The 22,704-nt window shown below is 49.5% G+C and overlaps 1 protein-coding gene across 4 annotated transcripts in view; it reads right to left on the bottom strand.

Moving 5' to 3' along the window:
* The window catches only part of LOC144172543 (uncharacterized), a 37,530-nt gene extending 17,754 nt beyond the window's left edge, over positions 1 to 19,776 (bottom strand). For 2 of the 4 annotated variants that reach the window (XM_077701218.1, XM_077701219.1), the window contains exons 1-3: positions 19,541 to 19,776; positions 19,175 to 19,295; positions 14,220 to 14,517 (exon numbers count right to left, since the gene is read on the bottom strand). In XM_077701218.1, coding sequence (XP_077557344.1) covers positions 14,220 to 14,517; positions 19,175 to 19,295; positions 19,541 to 19,748 — 627 coding nt within the window. In that variant the 5' untranslated portion in view covers positions 19,749 to 19,776. Of the gene's footprint in view, positions 1 to 8,121; positions 8,361 to 10,190; positions 10,375 to 11,022; positions 11,137 to 12,035; positions 12,129 to 14,219; positions 14,518 to 19,174; positions 19,296 to 19,394; positions 19,483 to 19,540 lie in introns of those variants that run through there. The other 2 variants (XM_077701221.1, XM_077701220.1) reach the window with 2 other exon arrangements.
* Positions 19,777 to 22,704: the final 2,928 nt, after the last annotated feature.

Raw genomic sequence — 22,704 nt, 5'->3', positions numbered from 1 at the left:
AATTTCCAGCAGTCGCATACTGCCACAGAGGCTGCCTTTAGTGACAAACGGGCAGGCGCAGGCGGTTTTTCCTAATTTATGGGGCGGCCGTTTCCTTCACATTTTATACCACTTGTCCTGCACAATACTTGGAAATAGCTTTTTTTTAAGTCCGGCTGTTGTTTATTTGCTGGGACAACTTCTATTTCTCCCCCAGCCTTCTTTCACCAGGCTCCGCCTGTGGTCCTTCAAGCATAATTTGTTCAAGGTGTGTTCCTAGACACAGGAAAATTGATGCGAATGAAGCGACTATTTGTCTTGCATGTGTTGCCTTTAAACAGCCCTATCATTGCTGGCCACCCTCCTCCAAGCCCGCGGGACGTCTGCATGATTTAGTCAACACAGCGGGCTGCAAAGCTTTCCAAACGCCTCTGGCGACCACCTTATAATAAGTGTCGTTGTCTGACGAGGCCCGAGACTCTCTCACACCTCCATTGCTCTTGCAGGCATCCATTCGCTTGGTATCGGCTGTAAGATGTGGTACTCTCACACTGCCGCATATCAGCCTTCACTTTTCCCCTAACCTACTTTGGTTTGGCACATTACACCCTGTGCTGCCGCAAGTAGCTCTTGGCCACTCCTTTCTCGGCTGCTAATGGTGTTTTCGTGCTCACGAGTGACACACCATAATGCTCCTTACTGGTAGGATTTTTATCGATGCCTAATTCACTGAAAAGGTCAGTGTTGTGTATCAAGATCTGCACCAGAGTCGTCGTCTGGGGTTCTCTAAACCAAGCTCGTGTAGCTATTATTGCCTAAATAACACACGGCTTCTTATCTTGCTGCTTACTTTTCTAATATATTGCCAGTTCTTATAAATAACTACACATCAAGTATCCTGTGGCTTCATTTCGCATCGCATGTCGCATATTATGCATGCTTGCATTGACGTTTCGAAGCCCATGCATTCAGTAGCTGTAAAATTTTTTTTTTTACATTGGTATCCAAATGAAAGACAAAATTTGTCGAGACCAATCGCTCTTGTCGCGCGATGAGAGCAATGCCAAGTGACAATAGTGACAGAAATCGCTTTTGGTAGCTTTAGTCGCAAGTGTGAACCAGCGTTCATATGCTAACAAGAGAAGACATTAATATTATCAATAATAACAATAACACTAGTTTTATTATTAATCATTGTTTTGTATATGTGAGGGGGAGACAAATTTTCTGGGCCTCGGGTGCAAGTTTACCCAGCAACGCCACTGCTCAGCTTCCATTGCCATCACTGCTGGAGAGAGAAAACTGACAAGCAAAGCCTCATCCCTGACTAATTTCAGTTTTAAGTTGTAGTGGTACTTTTGTGCTGTTCGACAAGCAATCACTTATTTGCGGTAAGATTGCTGCAGGCAAGTCCTCAGTCACGCTAAACACAGAAGAAATGAACTTGAAAGCATTGCACATCATAAGATCTGTTCCTAAAAGTACCAACTGAAGTACAATATTGTTTTTCGGCATGTGACAGCACACATCAAGGGCATATTGGGTGAACTGTCCAACATCTGTTGAATGCATTGCATTATACCAGCTTGAACGTGCCTAAGAAGGGATAATTTTAAAAGCGGTAACTTGAGAGGGCCCACGAAAAAAAAAATGCTTAGCACCAGGGCTAAGTGCAACTAGTTAATATTTTCTCATTCACTACTTGAGGCCTGGATGTGGATTAAGGCTTGGTTCCTACAGCCGGTAACAACAACAACAAAAAAAACTTTTGTCCTGTGCGCAGCCCTACCTCCCACCGGGCTGCATGTCCTATTATCAGCTGGCTTAAGGTTTTAGACCAACAAAGTGATTAGCAGACAGATTATGGGAGTTACTACACCTTCGCAATGGTGAACATTACCTGCCTGCCTCACGACTCCGAACACACAATTATACCTTCGCACAGGTTAACTCCGTTGTACTGGGACAAAAACACAGCCCTGTGGTCTAGGTAAAAGTTATCTACGTTTGCAGTGGCTAGCTTGGTTACGATGGGAGTGGTCATGCGCCATCCCAGTGCCCTCGTCTGACCGGCGTTGCTGCCTCTCGCCACGGTACGTAGGCGGCGAAACGCCCAGCGGCCTCAACACGGCGCTCTAATAAAACACAGTGCAGAAGTTCGACGGGAACGCACTCATCACTGTCGTAAATCGAGGCGACAGAACTGATGCAGAGCGCCCGTCGTCGCCGTCGCAACGTACTACGCGAAAATTAGGCAGTCGCACACACTCAGCGTCCCGATCACACGCTGTACACCACCGTAAGTGCTCTCCAGAAGTTCTTCGAGAGCACCTTCGTCACAATCGTAAGCCGAACACCTATGCACCGCTGCAACGGCAGGCAAAAATCACGACGAGAAGAGCGCAGCGAAATGACCGCGCAACAGCTGCCATTTTTTTTTTAACCATGACGTCACATCCGGCAAAAAAAAAGTCGCTTTCTTTGTTTTTTGATGTCTAGTTGGCGCATGCGCAGTAGTGCTCGTCCACCGTTCCTGAACGTCAGGTGCCCCACGAGAGCAGCTTAAGAGCCGCCATTTTCTGAACGTATGGGCTTCTATGGAAGCTTCGCTACCAGGTTGGGGACACCACCACCGCTCCCTCCTTTTGAGTTTCTCCGCGAAACGGGAGTTAACCTATTCGCCGCGAGCTCGACATGTAGGTGGCGACAGCGTCGCGCTGCTAGTGTGGATGCTCCGCTGAGCGGCCCGTAAGAATGCACACTGTGGGCGCGCTTCGTGCCTTTTTCCCGCCGTATGTGCGCACGAAAGGTGCAAACAACAGTGGTATGCTGTAGTTCGGTTCCTCAACGTTCAATGTATAGCATGGAAGCGGCAGTCAGTTTTCATTACTACGCCAAAAAAAAGCGACGACTCATCGGGAATCTCAGAATGGCCCTAATTGTGACAATGAACTTGTACGCTGGGGCTCGTAGCAAGCTCGATCTTTCCAGACTACGGCTTTGAGCCTTCAATAAAAGCATAAATAGAAACAAATCAGGAAGCATCGATCTCTGAAATTCAGTTTACAACGGCAATCTCAATGGTTTTCACTGGCAGTATGACGCATTCTTGCCTTTGTGGGATGCCCTGAAATGGTAACATCACCTATCTGCCCCGACAGTCTTTCTAAGAGCTTACGATATTTTTTGTGTGTTCGAAAGGCAACATAAAATTACTGAATTTTGATCAGCGCAGAAATATAAATGTAACCGCTCTAACGGGTCTTCTAAATGAAATATTAACGACTCTGAAGGAAGGTTTGATGAATAACGGTTTCGGATCACTTATTTACGGCTTTCGTCGCAAGTGAACTTGCGAATTGAATTGTCAACGCACGCAGTACAAGCAACATCTCATGTTTAGCTAGGTTTCGCAAAGTGACAAGCAGGTTTACAGTGTGCAAACCAAGCTTCTGGGACCTCACAGTGAGCACAAATTTTCTGTTACGGCGGCTCTGTTGACCATTTGCGTTCCTTTTAAAATCTAACAGGTGCCTGCAACAGCGAGATGTGTTTGCATTCTTGCGTATAAGGTCGCTTACGAACCCTAAAGATGGCAATAAATGAAGTTGTGCTGTTGCAGATGTAGTAAAACATTTCCTTTTTATTTCTCGTTGCGAATCAGCGCAACGGGTTCCCGGTAACTATACTTTGTTTTGTAAACTGAATATCGCCTTTGTCTTGGTTAAAAAATGAAATTCTGTGCATTTAGTTTTTTTTTCGGGAAGAGGGGGGGGGGGGGGTCCTGCCAACGTTGCAAGAGCAGCGAGAAGAGAACGCATGTAACGCGAAAAGCCAAACTATGGTTATCAGTATTACTTACAATCGAAACTACACTAGGCGTCGTGTTCTGAAGCGGTGAAAAAGCAGTACGTATTTTTAGAACTGATTAACCCCCCTTTGGCCCGGGATTGTCCAGGAATTGGTGCTCGCCTTTTTCAAAACTGTATTGAAAGCAAGCATTGTGGGAAAAATTAAAAAAAAACAGCGAGTCATGGCACACACCCCTCACACATGTGGGCAACAACGTGCATTATATTACGCGTTTTCTCCTCGTTCTTTAAACTTAGGTCCACCTTAAGAGGTTAAGACGTGACCATAGTAGGCATTTGGTTATGCTGAGTGAGACACGTTTCTGGACAAGGTGATTCATGTCGGATTTGAAAATGATACATATATATATGACACACGAAATGCCAGATGACAGACGCAAACTCACAACTGCTTAATTTTACCGAAGAATCCCCCTAAATACTCTTGTGCAGCCATAGAAACGTATTTTAAATAGCAACTCGATACAGTTGAATAAATGTTTATTCCTCCTCCTTAGTATAAACAACGACTGTCCAAAAATGGTATTTATTTTAGAAAAGGTACGAGAAGGACACGATCACGTGTCACAGGCGCTTGCGGGTGTAAAATACGTGTCTGGTAATGTATGGGCGATAGCGCACGGGTCGTGCGCAGTGTAAATGTTTTTGTTTGTTTCTTCTTTTTATAAGGACACAACGCAATTTTACAAGGGTGTGGAATTTGCCCGCGTATGCACAAGTCTTGTCGCTTCTTACCCGTTTCGCGTACTAAACTTTTATCCTTTGAATAATCACCACGCCACCTTCAAAAAGCACCCTTCGACGTTCCCGAAACGGCACTCAACAATAAGAAAAGTGCAATGTGTGGAAGCAATGTTTATAACACGTTTCACACTCAAGCGGTGACCAGGGCGAAGATGTTTTGTGGAATTAAACCAGCGCATTAACCCGCAACGGCCGCTGATTATCGCGTTTCTAGAGGAAATGCGCAAGCAGAGGTAACTATGTCATTGCTTACTGCCAAACGAGCACACATATTGGTTGTTTTGTCGTGTGCAGCACGCGTCTTGCGCCGCACGCAACGTGAAAAAGCAGACGACGCGAGAGCGCCATCCACACTAGGAGCGGTTCGTCCCGCCGCCGCCAGGGGCCGACTGTGTTCGCGCTCGGGGCGAATACTTGTAACATAGTATTTATGCCATCGAGTATATCGCAAAAAAGGGAAGAGATGGGTCTAGAAGAAGGGGAAGGCCAGTAACCAAATGATAGAGTTATTCGGACAGTGGCTCAAGCAGTGCAGGTCAACATCGGTTAAAGGTAAATGGGAGAGAGAGAGAGAGAGAGAGAGAGAGAGAGAGAGAGAGAGAGAGAGAGAGAGAGAGAGAGAGAGAGAGAGAGAGAGAGAGAGAGAATAACTTTATTGAGGTAACAAGGCCAGATGCCTTTGGGGGAGCGAGGTGAAAAGGAAGGGGTAGAAAGGTAGGGGAAAGAGCAGTTCAGCAGATGTTCACCGTTCACACAAAGTTCACTGTTCATGCAAATGCCATAAGGGGTTCACAGTAGTTCACTCATTTTTTCACTTTTCACACAAAGTTAAATCGGGCAGATGGCGCGCATGTGGTGCACTCTACAGGAGTCGGACAGACTACTACACCAGTTTGAAGAGACCATTCTCAAGAGCGCATTCGGCAATCATTTCGAGGGTTGGTGGACCTTCCCACACACGGCGTGTGTGTTCAGATTCGGACGTAGGTACCGGGCCAATTGCTAGGAGCTGCGCACGGCCTCTGTTGAAGGTGGGACAGAGCCAGATAAGGCCTTTGTCCTGCAGTGGACATGAGTAGCCCGCATAATTATGCAGAGCAGCACTTGCTGACCTCATGTTCGTGAGGGTTTGAAGAGCTGCTTCTAAGGAATTGGTAAGCTGCCACCAAAGCCACCCACTGTAGTCGAACTTGGGGTTGTAGCACTGTGAAGACTTCATCGACCCAAAGCTCAAGAAAAAGAGGAGCCAGCTCAGAGCACTGGCACGCTGCCTTCCCCCAGTCGACACCAGGAGTCCGTAGGCGCTAGCAGAGAGTTTGGCCAGCAGGATCGCACACTCGTGCACTTGTGGGTTGGAACTGAACAGCACGGTCTCCCCTTGCTCTAATGTTAAGGGGCAAAGTAAGAGTAGGGTGAGGGGGTCTCTGGATCACAGTACCATCTATAGCTTTTTCTGAGGCCTGGTACAATGCTGTTACACAAAGGAATGAGCAGTGCCTGCCTGAAAACGACAGGTTGAGTGAGACTGACTTCAAGCGCAACACATTTTGGTTACATCATCATCCCTATCCTAGCTGTGCCATCACACCTCCTGAAATGTTCTTTCGAAGGCCTTCTGATTGCATCAGCTTTCCCCAGCCCTGGGCACTCCATGCACCCGCCAATGTAGTCACACCCCTTCGCAAAAGCTCCAACTTCTTTGAGATGTGGAAGCACTTGCAAGATGAACTAGCAGATGGAGCCATGAAGCTGAGTGCGTAGATGCCAGGCCCCACACAGCATGCCAAAATAAGCCACTGGCTGGAACACCTCCCGACACATGGCCCCAAAAGTTTCGTCTCCACCTTCCTTCGGCGGCAGACGACTGAACTTTGAGCAGACGATGCATCAACTTTTGCCCACACCTTCCACTTGTAAATATTCTATAATAAATCTATATAATAAATAATATATAATAAATCTATTTTAAAATAATAAATATTCTATAAATCAGCCATGTAGCCACCTGCATCCACTGCCTCTATGCAAGCTTTAGAGGGGTACTGATGCTGATTCTCGGCGTTATCATTACACAGCTTCCGTAAATCAAGAGATACCCTGGCTGAAAAATGAGCAGCCTGCGATCCGTGCAACATACTTCAATTTCACCTTATTGCGCCAACAGAACACCATGTGGAGCTGCGCGCAGCAAATGGACATTGGCATGACATCACCCCGAGGTAGCAAAAAGAACTGACACGGCCGTGTGCCTCCAGCGCTTGTCAGAAATCCGCGTCCCTTCGCAAGTGCGAATGGGCGCTGGTGCATTCACAGGCTGATGTGTGCAGCCAGAGCTACAGGCATAACCACGGCTCAGAAAGGCACTCTTGTCAAAAGTGAAGTTCCAAACACTGGAAAGGAGTCAATAATATAGCCCAGAATCCCCATAGAAGTCACCATCAGGACTTTTATTGAAAGCAGTCACTGAATTTCCGCCACAAAGGTAGGCCTGACGCATTCAGGCAGCTCAGCCACTCCTCAACTCAGGTGCAGTCAAAACGCCTCCACCAGTCCCCGCAGTGTTTTAACGTCCGCACAAAAAAACGGTGAGGTCATACTGTGGTTCTGTCTCATTTAACCTCTGGGCTTGAATTGCAGGCAATTGGAATGAACGATTTTCAGGCCGTTCAATGTAATTCACTATCGCGCGCTCGAGTATTTAAAGTGCTGTTTGGGGTTCGCCAGGCCATTAGGCATCGATAAATGCAACAAAAATTGAACAAAATTTTGCTGGCAGTACTCCTTTAACAAACCCAGTAACCAAGCAGTATAAACGAAGTGTTGCCAACCCACAGCCATGAAAACAATCGCCTTGCCACTGAACCTACATGGGAGCGACATATGCAAGCATCAACTGATAGACACCCTCGAGTGCAGCTCTTTTGCAGGAAAGCCACAGGCGTCTGCAACATCTGCTGATGTAGTACAATGAATACCCCAGACATCAGTGCAGGTCAGAAGCCCTATCAACAACTTGCAAGGGAAGCTTGTTACCTAAATTTATGCTCTAGGTGGGAAAAGGCAGCAAATTTTGAATAAGCCGTGCTTATGACACACAATCAGTTCACAGCCACTTTAGGCTTTTACGTCCTATACATGTTATGTTTTGCACAATATCTGAAACAATACCATGCACCCAAACATTTAAGGCTGCTAAGAAAGCATTTACATAGTGCAAAAAGTGCAAGACGATGAACTTAGAAAAAGGCGGGGAACAGGACGTGCACCCCGTGTTGCCCTTTTTTCAAGTGTGTCGTCCTTGCGACAAAATGAACCCGGACCAACTTGTCCTACTGAAAGTCCTCCTGGTAAGAAGGCAACCCCCAAAAGCAATAAGGAGTGAGAATAGAATTACCAACTAACTGTGAAAGGCAGGCACCGATCCCTGGCATCACGAGTACATTTTTTTGGCCATTCGAAGAAGACAGCCATTCACGCAGGATGGCCTCACATCGCCAGGCTCAGGCCACCGCAGATGTAACCATCTGTTTTAACAGAGCCTGCGCATTGCAAGCACGAACAACACTCACACAGCTCGCAATCTAGAATCTGTATTTCAAACAACAATCGCACTACAAATCACACAAAACTAGAAATAAAGCAGCGCCTGCAGAGCTGCTGCCGCAGCGCACGGGCATTATCTGTGTAAAAGCGGCCCGCTGCGGTCTCCCCCGCAGTTTTTCAGGACGCCAGGACCGCATGCACTGGAACAGCCTCGGTGTTCACCTGGAAAGCGCAGGGAACAAGCTCAAAGGGGTCATGCAGACAAAATAGAGGTTTGTTTTATTCGAAGGATTTGGTGTTTCAGCGCCACTACCGATTGTCCGGCCGAAAACCGTGCTTTGCTCACCGAGAAATTAAACATTTTTTAAATTTAATTCTTTCGGGACGTCAGCGATCACGCACCCAGAGGAAATGCTAAAGAGCTGCTGCGAACAGTACAATGTCTTTTGTTGGCCATGTCCTTTCACAGATGATGGTGCCATAATACCACTAAGAGGCTGCTGTCCACACTTGCTGTTTCCCGCCGGATTGTACTTGGCTTCCTTTTGTTACGGTTGATAGTAATTGTCCATGAAAATTTTGGCATGCTCGACACACAGGGTCCCGTAAGTGGCGATGTACCATGCACCATATGCACGGGTTCTTCTACGTTTACGTGTTGGTCCGCGACTTTCCTTGTTTGTGTGTACTGCATCTCGTGCGGAACAGAGGCACCTGTATGCAAAGTACGGCACACTATGGCAACACACGCACACACAGAAAAAAAGAAAGGTGTGCTTGGGCGCACTAACTTGTGTCCCTTATCAATTCAACTCAGTTTTGTGAATTCTGTCAAGGAGGCACATTAGCCCCTCACGCTGTCGGCGTGTGCCGCAAAGAAATCGACAACAGCAATGACAACTTTTGTTCTACCCCTGGCAGCGTGCGGAGTAGTAGCGCTTCAAGCTGCTACTATGCACACCCGGGTTCAAATCCCATCAGATCCCACCAGTGTTTTCTATTTACTCCTTAAAAGAGGCAGCCATTTCCGCAATAACAAGGACGGTTTGTCCAGAATGGGGAACTTAAAGGATTCGCCTTAGATGTCAAGCCTCAGCGGTCGGGCAAAATAGAACTAACACAGGGAGCTTGTGTAGATTAACAACAAATCTACATCTTGCCAAGAAGGCGACATCTTTTTCCAGGAGTGCCACCGATGGGGGCCTTAGACACAAGGTTTCGCTATTCCAGATGACAAAGCCAAGTCGAACGCTCATAAACCATTCCTTCTGTCGGCACAGTGCAAGTTGCCACAGACACGGCCACCTTGCCTTATGTGCAATCACATTCACTTTCATGCGTATGAAATAATTATGAAAGGTGAACAATTATGTATCAGCTAACCGTCTGAAATTCTACAAGATTTTTTGCACCATGCACATGACATCTAAATAGAGGATTGACCAAATGGGGCATATCCAATATCTGTATAACCACACATGGCACATGCCCACACACAAATGACTAGCGACACGCTAGTCATTTGTCGCTAGCGACTAGCTAACGACTACCTCACCACTAGCTAATGTTAGCAACACGGTAGCGTTTCCGTATGCAGCGCTTTCGTGGCGAACAGGTCCCTACGAGGCACTCAGAAAAGGCTTGGCTTCGCTGCAGTTATACAGTCACCACTTTACAAAGCCACGCCAACGACGATCACCAGCGCAATCTTTCACTGCACTATCACCTCCCCTCACACATTCGTGTTACCCGTCGGTATTGTGAGTGATGACGAAGACAAGGGATGTTTTGGGGATTTGACGGAAGACGAGGATTGTGTCGGATTCCGGCCTTCGTTGCTCTCTACTGTGAATGCTGTGAATACACCGGGTTCCCCCTCCTTTTATCCTCGTAACAATTGAGACCTCAAGAATCGATTTTCAAACTTTCCGCAAACACGTACCCCAAAGAAAACCAAACCAACAAGCCGCGATGAACACAAAAGAAGCGTTACAGGATCACTACCAACCCCCCTGAGGCTCAACTCCCCGGTTCAGGTGTTGGGACACTTGCCGTGACTGCAAGGCGCGCACGCGGCTGGGCAGCAGGTCCACGGTGCCAAGAAGATCCATTTGCGAAAAACCACCGCGGTGGCCACGAATGGTGGTACAGCTGCTCGGGGTCCCCGGACCAGCTGCTTGGGGTCGTCGGAAATGCTGCTCGGGGTCGTCGGACTGGCTGCTCGGGGTCGCTGGACCTGCACACAACAATTATTAGCCAGGCTGTCATTCCTGTGCCGCAAACAGGAAAAGGCGCTAAACAGAGGAGGACGAAGGTAGGCACAAGGGACAGATGCAGGCGCCAACTTCCGACCCGTTCATCTTGTTTTGTCAACCTTCATTCCTGTGCCCTTCCCTTCTTACTGCAGAGATGAACCAACTAGCTCTACAAGTTCTGGTATATGGTTCCCAGCCATCTCGCCTTCACACCCACATTCTTCACGCCCTGCCTCTGGCGTGGTGGGCAGACAGAGTTCACTTCAGAGGACTGGCACAGTCCCTTGCTACATTAGCCAAATTTGGTCACTAGTTGACAAACATCATTATGTTTTCATGCACAAAATTTAATGAATGCCATGTCGTTAGTCGACTGAATGAAACTTAACTCAGAGCTTTAACTCGTTCCCCAAATACAGCTCAAGTTCGCCCTTGTCAAGTTTGGTACGCCAGGGAACAATGCACTGTGAACAATGATTAATGAACAATCAACAACGATCAGCCCCCAGCGACTGCCTTGCAGCGACACTGCCTTCCTCCTCCCTGAAGTTTCTTTTAATTTTATTTTTTGTTCATCCAGTATTTATGCTATCATCCACGCCATAACCCAAAGCCTCCAAAGGGCCCACCTCCATGGTGGATGTTGTCGAACACTGCCTCGAGGGTCTGGTCGCAGAACGGGAGCAGCCCCGTCTTGAACTCGTACAGGCATATTCCCAGCGCCCACGAATCCACTGGAGGACCTGCAGTCATCGCAATGTAGCCTTAGTGCGCCCTATTGGCACAAGAGTGCACACAGCACTGTTTTAGCATTAGTGTAACCTGGAATTTCTCCAACAGTGAGTGCTTTGTGGCAACGCCGACATTACTTCAAAACATTTTTTTCTAACCTTATTCTGTACCTTTCAAACAAACAAACAAACAAAAAAAAAGAGTCCTTCAGAAATTCCAAGTAGTAAGAGCACTTCAAAGTGATTCATACAGCAAACTCCTTGGGCATCATTCAAACTTTCGAATACCCAAACATCAGTACTCAGGGGGGACTATTCTGCGCCGTGTATGCTCGCACAAATGTTGACATTTTTTTGCGTGGCGGCAGAGCTTTAACAATTTCTGGTAACTGTCAACACTGATCAATAAGCAGCCCCTTGGGAAGTAGGTGTGGGTTGAGTTTAAAAATGTCCTCAACCAAGGGTCTCACACTGCAAGTGGGGGCAAAAGCTTTGTAATGATATGTATTACTAGGACCGACCCCAGTGCAATACACTGAAGTGTGCAACAAACTGGCGCAGCTCAAGTTATAGAATCTCTCGTTACGAGGCCTCAAATGTACTTACTATTCCGCTAATTCCTGGTTTCTTCCGTTTAAAAAATGTGCACCGTCAACTCGGGCTCATGAGTCCCATTTGCACAACTGCGAAGCACTCGCCACGCAGCGGTCAAAATGTGCAAATCCTCAAGATGGAAATCTAAAGCAATCCTAAATAAAACAAGAACTAAAGATCGTAAAGACGCTTATACGTTTCAGCGTACTAGCAGCATTTACTGCTGTCAATTTCCTTCGTAGACATGGAAAAAATCCTTGCCAGTTTTATACAAGCTGACACAATCTGTTCTGTTTCAGTATTTCAGTGAGGCCCACCATGTGGCTGTCCTAGCAGCAGCTCGGGAGCCAAGTAGTCCGGTGTACCCAGCAGGCGGGCTCCTCGCGACACTTTGGGTGTCCGCCGTCCCACTGCAAGGCGAGAAACAACAGATGTCATCGCTTTTTTGCTTCATCCCTTGCATCCCAATCGAACTGCATGACCGTTGGTGATGCAGGGAACATGTATTCACTGATTCCTGCTTATCCACGACAAGTCACTTAATCCGTGAGTTTCCAAAGACAAGTTTCATTGTGACCACTTTCTTCCCCCTGCCTGTTACCTAACCGGTGTAGCATGAAACGAAGTGGTTTGATCTGGGTGAAATACAGTGCTAGCTATGGAGGAAAACGAGAACATCGGAAAACGTACTTCAACGCAGCAAACTAGCAGCACGTTCAATGTAGCCCGTCTAGGTGCTGAATACGGCTTATCTGTGCATGCTGCATTTTGTGCTTCCTGTACTAGATGCTTCGCAGAGTTGCGCGTCTGATTTCCACAATCTGCCGCGTCGCTGGTACCACCTTGACAGGAAAGCCCACTTTCAGTACTCTTTTTCCAGTTCTGCGCAGGTCAGCAGCTGAGGGCTGTCCCACACAGTGGCCAGCCCAGCCGACAGCACCACACACGAGCCGACTTCGCCCTGTTGCTGCAACCGGTGCAGTGACTCATACGTGCATGATGGGTGGCTTCCCTGCACAACTCTGGAACTCAAGATGGCAGATAGATGCACAACTCTCCCCCCTCAGGGGAGCTATTCGAAGAAACTCTGCAGATGACTGCTAGCCAGAGGCCTCTACACCAACCCTGCGTCACTCTGCCCTCTGGACACTTACCGTTTAAACAGGGACCCATGGGTAGAGGTTTTCCCCCCAAAATGCATACGAAAGTTGCCCTTCATCTTACACACCGGTCATTGGCAGAATCAACGGCACCAGTATTAACATTGCCAAACGCGTGAGAAAAAAAAGCTCAAGCCGCCACTCTCCTTTTGCTCTCTCCTACCCTTTCCCGCTCGCTAGCCTTCCTGCATGCTGTCATGTCCACCAGCCAGCGCTGCTTCACGGGAACCATGGGAAATAGTTGACAGTTTGTCTAGCGTTCCCCAGGCGGCAACCCCTACGCCTTCTTGTTTTTCTTCATGCCTGTCTCTTGGTCAGCTGCTGATAAAGCCACCCGCACAACCGCGGACACAAAACCACTTGTGCTGCCCCAGGCTGATGCCGCTTTTGCACACTTACCTGCTCGGACTGCGGTACCCCCTGTTCTATATTAAAAGTGCAATTGCTACCATTACCGGTACAGCGGACGCAAACCCCTTCACCGGGAAGCAAACTGTGTAAAGCTGCAAGGGTATGCAAGCTGCAGGCCGCAAGCTGAGCGTCTGAGGCGTTCATTCAGCATTCGCATTAAAAATGCTGTAGCACCCGCAATAACCTCTTTTACGTTTGCTTTTTGTCTACCCGACAATAAGTATACTCTGACCACTATTTCAGTTTGGCCTGTCAGTAACTCTTTGAAAAATGCTGCAGGTATAAAACGAGAGACAAGTGTAGCAAGATCTCCACTGGCTCCAGAACTAGCACACCACCACGGCTAACATGTGAATGAAACAGCTCTTGATCGTTGCCACTATGCGGCGTGTGCTGGCTGAAGTCCCGCCTTATGTCACTGCTCGCAAGTTGTAAGCGCTACCCCCATGTCTACTGTGCATGCCTGTCGCCTCGTTGAATATCAAGAGCTGTTTCATTCACATGTTAGCTGTGGGCTGAGCACGAAGGGCTGAGCCGTGCCCAGCCCTCTATGCTTCATCCTTCTGGGCTCCAGAAAGAGTGGCGCGACCGGAGCGGCAGTGACACCAATTCTTTTCTTCACTGTCGTTGCGCTCTCCCTCAACAGGTTTCATCTTAATTTCAGGCCACTGAGGTTGTCCTCAGACGGGTCACATTACACAAACCCTAAGGAAGGAATTCCGACCCACAACCTGCAGCAGCCACCCGGCGAGCATATTTCTACTTCCATACTCTCAAGCCCTTTCTAGGCAGGTAGATAGTGGGAGAAGCCGTACATTTCGTCAACATATCAAGCAAAGTAACAAGCCTTTGCACCTGGAAAGTAGCAAGCCAGTGATTGGGGTTATTCTGAAGCCCTGGCTGTGCATTTTAGGGGACGTCACGACTTACCTGGGAGAAGGGGCCAGCTCGAAGGCCACTGTCAAGGGGGACGGTCGGAGGGTAAGAGAAGGCAGGTGGAGCAGCGGTGTCAGAGGGGGAGTAGTGGCACTCCCGGCCCACATAGTAGAGGAAGGAGTGGCCCCACTCGGGCACCTGGTGCCAGCCCAGCTGCTGCACAGGGCAGCAGGCCACCAGGTAGCTGCCCAGGGCACCAAAGCACCAGGCGGCCAGGACTGGGCCGCTCCCCCTCGTTCTCCTCCCCAGAGCGTAGGGCCCCCACCACTGTTCCACAAGCCAGAGAGCACGCCTGCAGTGGAAGGGCATTGCGAGTGTTGTTGACTGTGCCTTGTAATGTATGCCAAAGAAGAATTTAGAGCCCTACTACTGCTACAAAGCAGCAAGACCAGTGGAGCCCTGTTGGTGGACAACTATGTGGAATTTTTATGGTGACTGAATATTCATCGAAAAAGACACATACACGTACTAACATACCTAAAATTAATACTAAATTATTTCTCATACAATTTGTTTCAGATAGTTTCGATAGAACAAGAATTTCAGACATGAATTCTGTAGCATTTACACCTACAGTAAGCACTAATACTACCACAAGCAAATGAAACTTGGCATAATGACAAAGACATCTATGTGGCCAATTCCAGTGAGACTTTTTCCAAGCTACCTACATTACGTTGATAGCTACAGATAATTTTTTACTTGCTTCTATGAAGCGAGCATAATGCCATTCCTTGTCAACGCGACACAGGAGACAAAAGCAGAAGAAAGGGAAAGCAGAAACTAGTCCAAGACAGCTTCACTGTCAAATCTTCCTGAATCTACATGACAGTTTATTGCATCAGAACTCGCAGCAGACAGTGTCAGCTGAATCGACAAATGTACAGGTGTTGCCAAAGTACCCAGAACAAGGATTGGTGAATATCGCAAAATATTTGTCTTACAGGCTTGATGACAGCCATTACTGGTTTGCAGGAAGCTTTTTCTATTACTAAGGACTCCTTTAAACACACACCAATGCAGCCAGGGAATTTCCGGTAGAAGAAATTCCTGTAAACTCACGACACCGCGTTCCCGCTACTCCTGACGACACCTACACACAGGATGACGCATTATCCCTCTCATGGGAGAGATCACGTCTCCACAAACGGCCACTAAACAGACATCAACTCTCTCTGCATTCCGTGGTCTCGTCAATTCCTTTGAAGCAGTAATTGCTTCAGAACCTAATGTCTCAGACCAGCTCTCCCTCCAATTCATATTTACCCCACCCCTACCCTCTTAGTAAAACCCTGCCAGAAAGAGGTAAATGGGGCGATCATGATAACGTGGCCACATCTGCAAGCTGCACCCAGTCTGACCAGAGCTGCCCCGGTTCAGATAATACCAATATGATAACAAACTTAGCATTTCTTCTTGGAGGTTAGCACGCGACCTTAATGCAAGCAGATCGCTTTTTTAGTTTGCAGCGCAAGTTAGGTTAGGTTAGTGCGTGAGTCAGTGTGAGCAGCAGATCTTCGTGTGAGCCTGGTGTCTCAGGTGGAGGATTACATTACGATGACTAAGTCACGAGGAAAGAAGACAGCGCCACTTGATTACGCCGACGAAGAATGGGTCGCATGCACAGGGTGTGGGGTGGGGTTCCTCTTGCAGGCAACACCCTTCAGTACCCAAAAGGAAGCCGACGAGGCCCAGAGCTGTCGACACAAAGGAGGTGACAAGTGCCTGTCCAAGTGCTACCAACCCATTACTGTCACCTCGGGCCTGTACAGACTCCTGGGACACATCTTGTGTGACCCGCCGCGGTGGCTCAGTGGCTAAGGCGTTGCGCTGCTGAGCACAAGGTCGCGGGTTCGATTCCCGGCCGCGGCGGCCGCTTTTCTGATGGAGGCAAAAAGCAAAAACGCCTGTGTGTACGAGATTTCGGCGCACGATAAAGATCCCCAGGTGGTCCAAATTAATCCGGAGCCCTCCACTACGGCGCGCCTCATCGCCTGCGTTGCGTCGGCGCGTTAAACCCCACAATCAATCAATCAAATCACATCTTGTGTGCATGTGGGATGGCCTGGACGAAAAAAGGCCAAGTGCTGGGAGAACTTCAGAATGGTTTCCGACCCGGGTGGTGCTTAGAGGACAACTCGTTCATAGTAACGCAGGCAATGGAGATTGCTGTGAAAGAAAAATGCACCCTCCTACTTGCTTTTCTGGACATCGCCCAAGCATATGGCTCTGTGGAGCACCCCAAACTGTGGGGGAGACCCTCAGGTATCTTGGCCTGCCTGACGAGCTCTTGCGGCTGATGATCAGACTGTACACTGGCACGCAGGTGATGATCCACTCGGGGGACTCACTCACAGGACCAGTAGAGGTGTTCAAGGGCTGCGCCAAGGATGCCCACTATCTCCGCTCCTGTTCATGCTGTTTCCGGCCGGAATGGAGACATGCCTCACGAGCAGCGGGCTGGGGTCGACCTGAGTTAAGTACATGGAGGGCGGAGAGCAGCACATTCGCAAGTTGCCTGCCCTGTTCTACACCGACGACATCGTTTTGATTGATTGATTGTGGGGTTTAACGCGCCGACGCAACGCAGGCGATGAGGCGCGCCGTAGTGGAGGGCTCCGGATTAATTTTGACCACCTGGGGATCTTTATCGTGCGCCGAAATCTCGTACACACGGGCGTTTTTGCTTTTCGCCTCCATCAGAAAAGCAGCCGCCGCGGCCGCGAATCGAACCCGCGACCTCGTGCTCAGCAGCACAACGCCTTAGCCACTGAGCCACCGCGGCGGGTAAACGACGACATCGTTTTGCTGGCAGGAAACGCTCAGGAGCTTCAGACCGTGCTTGACATTGTGTCCAGCGAGGGCACGTTGCTGGGGCTCCGCTTCAGCGCCAGAAGGTCCACCACCATGTCGTGTCACCTACCCGAGGATACCGAGAGCCCACCCCTGCATTTACAGGGTGACCCAATCCAGTGGACCACCTGGTATAAATACCTCGGTGTGACACTCTCGAATGCACTCCACTACAGCGTGGCCTACGAGGAGGACCTTCGGGCGATGGCAGCTGCTCGGCAGGCCTTCCTCGGGTCACGCACCCTATGGGCCTTCAACCGCTTCGAGGTGTCCCGGGCACTGTGGAAGGCAGTGGCGGACCCCGCGCTCACGTTTGGGAACACCGTCCTCTGCTTGTCGTCGTTCACCCGCCAGGCACTGGAAACAAGGCAGCGAGAAGCTGGGCGGAATGCGTTGGGTGTGCACGGCTTTGTGCCGAATGAGGCGGTGCAGGGGGACATGCGGGGTGGTCCTCCGAGGCGCGCGAGGCGGTGGCCAAGCTGGCTTTCGAGAAGTGGCTCAGCCAGATTCCCGATGGACAATGGGCGTGCAAGGTGTTCAAGTGTATCACCTACGGCATGCCTCACCGAGGTGTTCCTACATGCCTACAAGGTGTTCAAGTGTATCACGGTGAGGCATGCCGCCACGCACCAAAGGCCTCGGAGGGCGGTACGGCATGCCTCACCGAGCCCCCACGACACGACCGGCGACAAAAGGTGCGGGACCAGGTGGCGACCGCCGAACTCGAGAGGTGGAGGAAAGCGACGCAGGGGAAGCCGGCGCTGATCATCTACAGCGTCAACAAAATGGGCATCAAGAGGAGCCTATCAATGACAACGCTTTCCGAATGGTGTCCAGGGGGCTTCCAAGCTGCACATGCCTTCTCCTGCATAGAGGGTTCAATATTATGCACGCCGGTCGTATGCCCGATTTCTGCATCGGGGGATACAAATCAGGCGGAATAGCACATTCCCACAGGTTAGTGGCTACGCCTTACACTCTGTTCCTTGTAACAGGGGTGGTGCTTGTATAAATACTGCTCCTCTTTTTTTGCACAAGCTGGCGGCTGCTTGCCATTACTAGGCAACACTACTTGCACAATGCTGCCAAAAAAAAAAGTCAGCGCAGCTTGCTCTAGTGGTGCACGGCTGGAGAAGCAGCAGAGCTGGTGGCCCCTCTCCCATTGTCGGACACCCGGCTGGTGCACTTCGCATGAATTTGTGTACTTTCCGCTCAAAGTTCTCTATGATGGGCAGGCTTGGATCGTTTCATCCGCACGCTGTCACATCTTTCCCAAAGTGACACCTAGCTCATAAGAACTGGTTTGATGCTACCTTGTGGCTGACAATGCATGGCCACATTAGTCTGCGTTGGCCCTCCTCGCCTTACTAGTCATCGAAGCTTCAGTGTTTGCACTCGTCGTTGAAAGTGCTAAGGCAGAGGGCAGCACAAGCAAAACATTTTGGCGTGACCTGCTAGAAGCGCAAATTACATCATCACTGTTGTGCGATTACACCAATCCCCGCCACCACTGCAGAATCTGAAGCCGCGGTGGTAAGCCAGGGCAAGAAAGGTCAATGCCGGCCTACTGCAGATCAAGCTGGACATGCCTTCTCATGGCAGACGTTATGAGCAGACGTGGTCCCGGCACTCTTAGCCATCATTCACACAGCCGTCACCTTCTCCTGACGACACCGTCACATCAAAAAACCGTGACGGGGGCGTAATGGAGTAGCGTTCGTACTGGAGCTCTCTGTCAGAGTACAGGGTCGTTTGCCTATAGTGATCAGTTTAGCCTGGAATTCAGCCTGCTTAATCTGAAAAGTAAAGGAAATCCTTCCGGCGCTACCAGCATCAGATAAACGTTGCCGGTAAAACAGCAGAAGAGAAGCCCTGCTAGGAACATCAGCTATCATAGGAGGCTTGGAAGCTTCATACGGTGGCCAGCAAACAGGCTGCCCAACTAGTACTCAGCAATGACACACGCCCGCGCGTCTGTTTTTCATATTGTTTCCGCCATTAAGGTGCGCTTTTAACGAAGCTGTAAGATGTTCAAGCAGACACTTTGTCGAGCAGACATGTCAAAATAAGCGCTAATGTAGCGAGAACATACTTACGAAAGGGAGCTGTCACAGCCGACGCTGGACGAGCCGAATGACAGCTTAGACATGGGTTTGGTCCTCCCGTCTTGCTTCGCGCTACCGCTGACGTGGCAGCCTGCATCAGCAGGCTCGAATACTGCGAGACAATACATAACTGTGTTAAAAAAAAAAAAAGCACGCACACTACCAGACGTTGAAAGCAAATGACAACTGAGAAATACGCGCTCTTGCTCACATGGCAGGCACCTCAACATGAACACAGAAGACGAAGAGTGCGAGTCAAGCCTAATTCCAAAGAGGGCAGCGCAAGCGCACCATTCCGTTGTTGAATGAAAAATAACCTCGACATCACAACGGGACATCGGGCGGCGCTTTACTCACCCCGGTTGCAAATGCTCTGCCCGCTTGGACAGATTCCACAGCTAGCAACTCGGCCTACGCAGGCTACGCATGTAACCGTGATCCAACCGTGTTGAGGGTCGTAATGAGAGCAATGAGAGGCAGTAACGTCCTTCTGCAGGTCACAATCGATGGAATCTTCCAGCACGAGAAATCGTAGAACGCAACGCTCGTGCACTGCTCGTGCCATGGCTCGTGCACTTCAAAGATGCCGGGCTGCCGCTTCACAATGCGCCGGGTGGTGGTCATTCCATAGATACAAAACAAAAGCGCATTAACTTCTGCGCAGAACTATTCTTATGGTTTTGCGGGAGATAAATTTGTGACAGCGCATAATAATACCTATGACAACCCATGCGCATGGTACAGTAAGCAAATTGTTTCGGTTTCGGTTCTGAGCAGGCAAATTATTTTTTGGCGCCTCATGCAGACTAATACATCACCATGTCGCGCCAGGCTGAATTTGATTTATCCAACTGTGTTCCCCTCACCCAGTTGTCCTGCGTGTGGTGCACAAGACACCATCACTCATTTCATGTGGAATTGCCCCAAAGACCCATTTCCCAACCTGCAGGTTCAGAAGCTAACGGAACGAGCGGCCGAGGCCAGTATATGTCACCGGCAAGCTGCAGCTGTCGGTCACTACACCTCAGAAACCCAGGCTCTTCAAAAATAGTTTTTTTTTTTTTTCTGTCTCTCCTTTCGCGTGTTGAGATGCGCTTATGTCTGATCTGCAATAACATGATCCATGCGTATTCTTGTTAGGCGATATTGATTATTCTAAAGCAGGGCAGGTTTCACGTGCCAGCTAGGTTTCATTTATTTCAGGTTCCTGACAAAACTGACAATCATGTGCAACTCCGCGCTGTGCAGCTTGCGCGCTGGCCCAATTTGCACTGTTTCGCGGGGACCTTTCGGCTGCCCTATTTTGCAGGGGGAAGGAGTTTAGTCTGCTCAGAAACCAAAAATTAAAGGGGATTCATTGCCACGGCTGAAAATCTTTCACGATTGAATGGAGTTCGAGGTGTGAAGAGCTGTACGTGGTGGCTGTAGTGGCGCGCAGTAGGATGCGAGGATGCAAGGATAGTGGTAAAACCATCTTTATTGAGCAATCAAGGCAAGGGGAAAGGAATGTGGTCAGCCTCCCGTGTCCAGAGGCCGTGGGCCTGTGACGAATCCAGGCGAGTTGGTGATCCGGCGCCGAGGTGCTCAGCGCAGACTCCCACTGCTCAAGGGAAGGGGATGTGGATGGGGGGGGAGAGGGGGCATCAATATACAAATTGGTAGGTTGGTGCGACAATATTGTAGCAGTTGTGGAGAAATATGTGGGAGAGGATAAAAATATAGGGGGCTGTATTACCGGGGGGGGGGGGGGGGGGCGCCCTCACAGATTATAGGGACAGACCATGAGACAGTGAACCTATTTGTGGAAGTTAGGCAGTAGGGCCCCTTGCCACCTGCACAGCCACGGGACTGCTCATATGGACGAGAGAGAGAGAAGGAAGGACTCTTTTGCATCAAATGGTTGCAACAACCAGTGTACTATTAGGGTAACAGACCGGACACCAAGAGATGGGTATAGAAGAAGGGGAAGGCCATTGACCCTAATGGAGGGATGAAATTGAGAAATTCAGACTGTGGACTCGAGCAGCGCAGGACAGGAGCGGTTGGAGGTCAGTGGGCAAGGCCTTCGTCCTGCAGTGGACCTCGGTAGGCTGATGATGATGATTGCCTTTTTTGGACGGGTTAGTGCGCTACCATCTGATGCGAATGTGTCATTGCTGTGAACGATTGCGTATTTGTTGACCTCACGTTCGTGACAGTTTGAGGAGCTGCTTCTAAGAAATTGGCAAGCTGCCATCAAAGCCACCCACTGCAGTCGAACATGTTGTAGGAGCACTGGTGAAAACTTTATTGACCCAAAGCTCAAGAGAAAAAAAGGGCCCATCTCCCCGCGAGGGGGACTCGAGTAAATGCGTTGCATAGGGGGTGGGTGTATTGCGTTAACGTTTAGTGTTCGGGGAGTTGGTGGTAGTGAACGCGTTGTATCAGCAGCTTCTTGACGTATAGTTTGAATGAGTCAAGGATATAAGGCGCGTTCATAGCCTTTCATTCTGTGTCGGTTTTGTGGTGCAGTGGGAAGAGCACCATGTACCTCGCGTTCCGCCCACAGGTAGTGAATGCGTTGTATCAGCAGCTTCTTGACGTAGTTTGAATGAGTCAAGGATATAAGGCGCGTTCGTAGCCTTCCATTCTGTGTCGGCTTTGTGGCGCAGTGGGTAGGGTACCATGTACCTTGCATTCCACCCGCAGGGTCGTGGGATCGAAACCAGGCGCCGGTAAGTATTATTTTTTTATATAGTGTAGGGGGAGGGGTGCGGACCTGTTGTTGAGAGCAAGGAGGGTAGCGTGATGCGGGAGAGGAGGAGTGGGGGAGAGGACGCACCTGGAACGGCTGTTGCGGATGCCGAGGCACGCCAACGCCGGCGGGTGACATCGTGAGTTAAAGAAATGCTCTGCATTTAAAAGGAGCTGGCTCACAGCACTGGCACACTGCCTTCCCCCAGTCGACACAAGGAGTCCGTAGGCACTAGCGGTGAGTTTGGCCAGCTGCATCACACGCTCGTGCACTTGCGGGTTGGAACTGAGCAGCATAGCCTCCCATTCTTCTAGTGTTAAGGGGAAGGGAAAGAGCAGGATTGAGGGGGTGGGGGTCTCTGGCTCACAATACCATCTTTAGCTTTTTCGGAGAACTGGTACAATACTGTTACACAAAGGAATGAGCAGTGCCTGGCTGAAAACGTTGGATTGAGTGAGACATACGACTTCAAGCTCCAGCTAACATGTCTGCAGACTATGAAAGGTGTTATCTATTACGATTCCTGCCGCTTGCCCTGCTCCCACGCAACACATTTTGGTTACATCATCCCTATCCTAGCTGTGACATCACATCTCCTGAAACGTTCGTTTCAAAGCCTTCGGATTATGTCAGCTCACTCCATACACCCGCAATGTACACACAGTCCACATAGTCACACTCCCTCACAATACCTCTGACTTCTTTGAGATGTGGGAGCCCTTACAAGAGGAGCTAGCAGATGTCACGTTGCCAAGCCAAATGTGTAGATGCCAGGCCCCACGCAGCA

The sequence above is a fragment of the Haemaphysalis longicornis genome, unplaced genomic scaffold, assembly GCF_048455015.1.
Source record: "Haemaphysalis longicornis isolate Haplotype H1 unplaced genomic scaffold, Haemaphysalis longicornis Haplotype H1 scaffold_23, whole genome shotgun sequence".
In the NCBI taxonomy this organism is placed as follows: Eukaryota; Metazoa; Arthropoda; class Arachnida; order Ixodida; family Ixodidae; genus Haemaphysalis; species Haemaphysalis longicornis.
The sequence above is the reverse complement of the archived record's forward strand: the minus strand, read 5'-3'. Positions and strand labels throughout refer to the sequence as shown.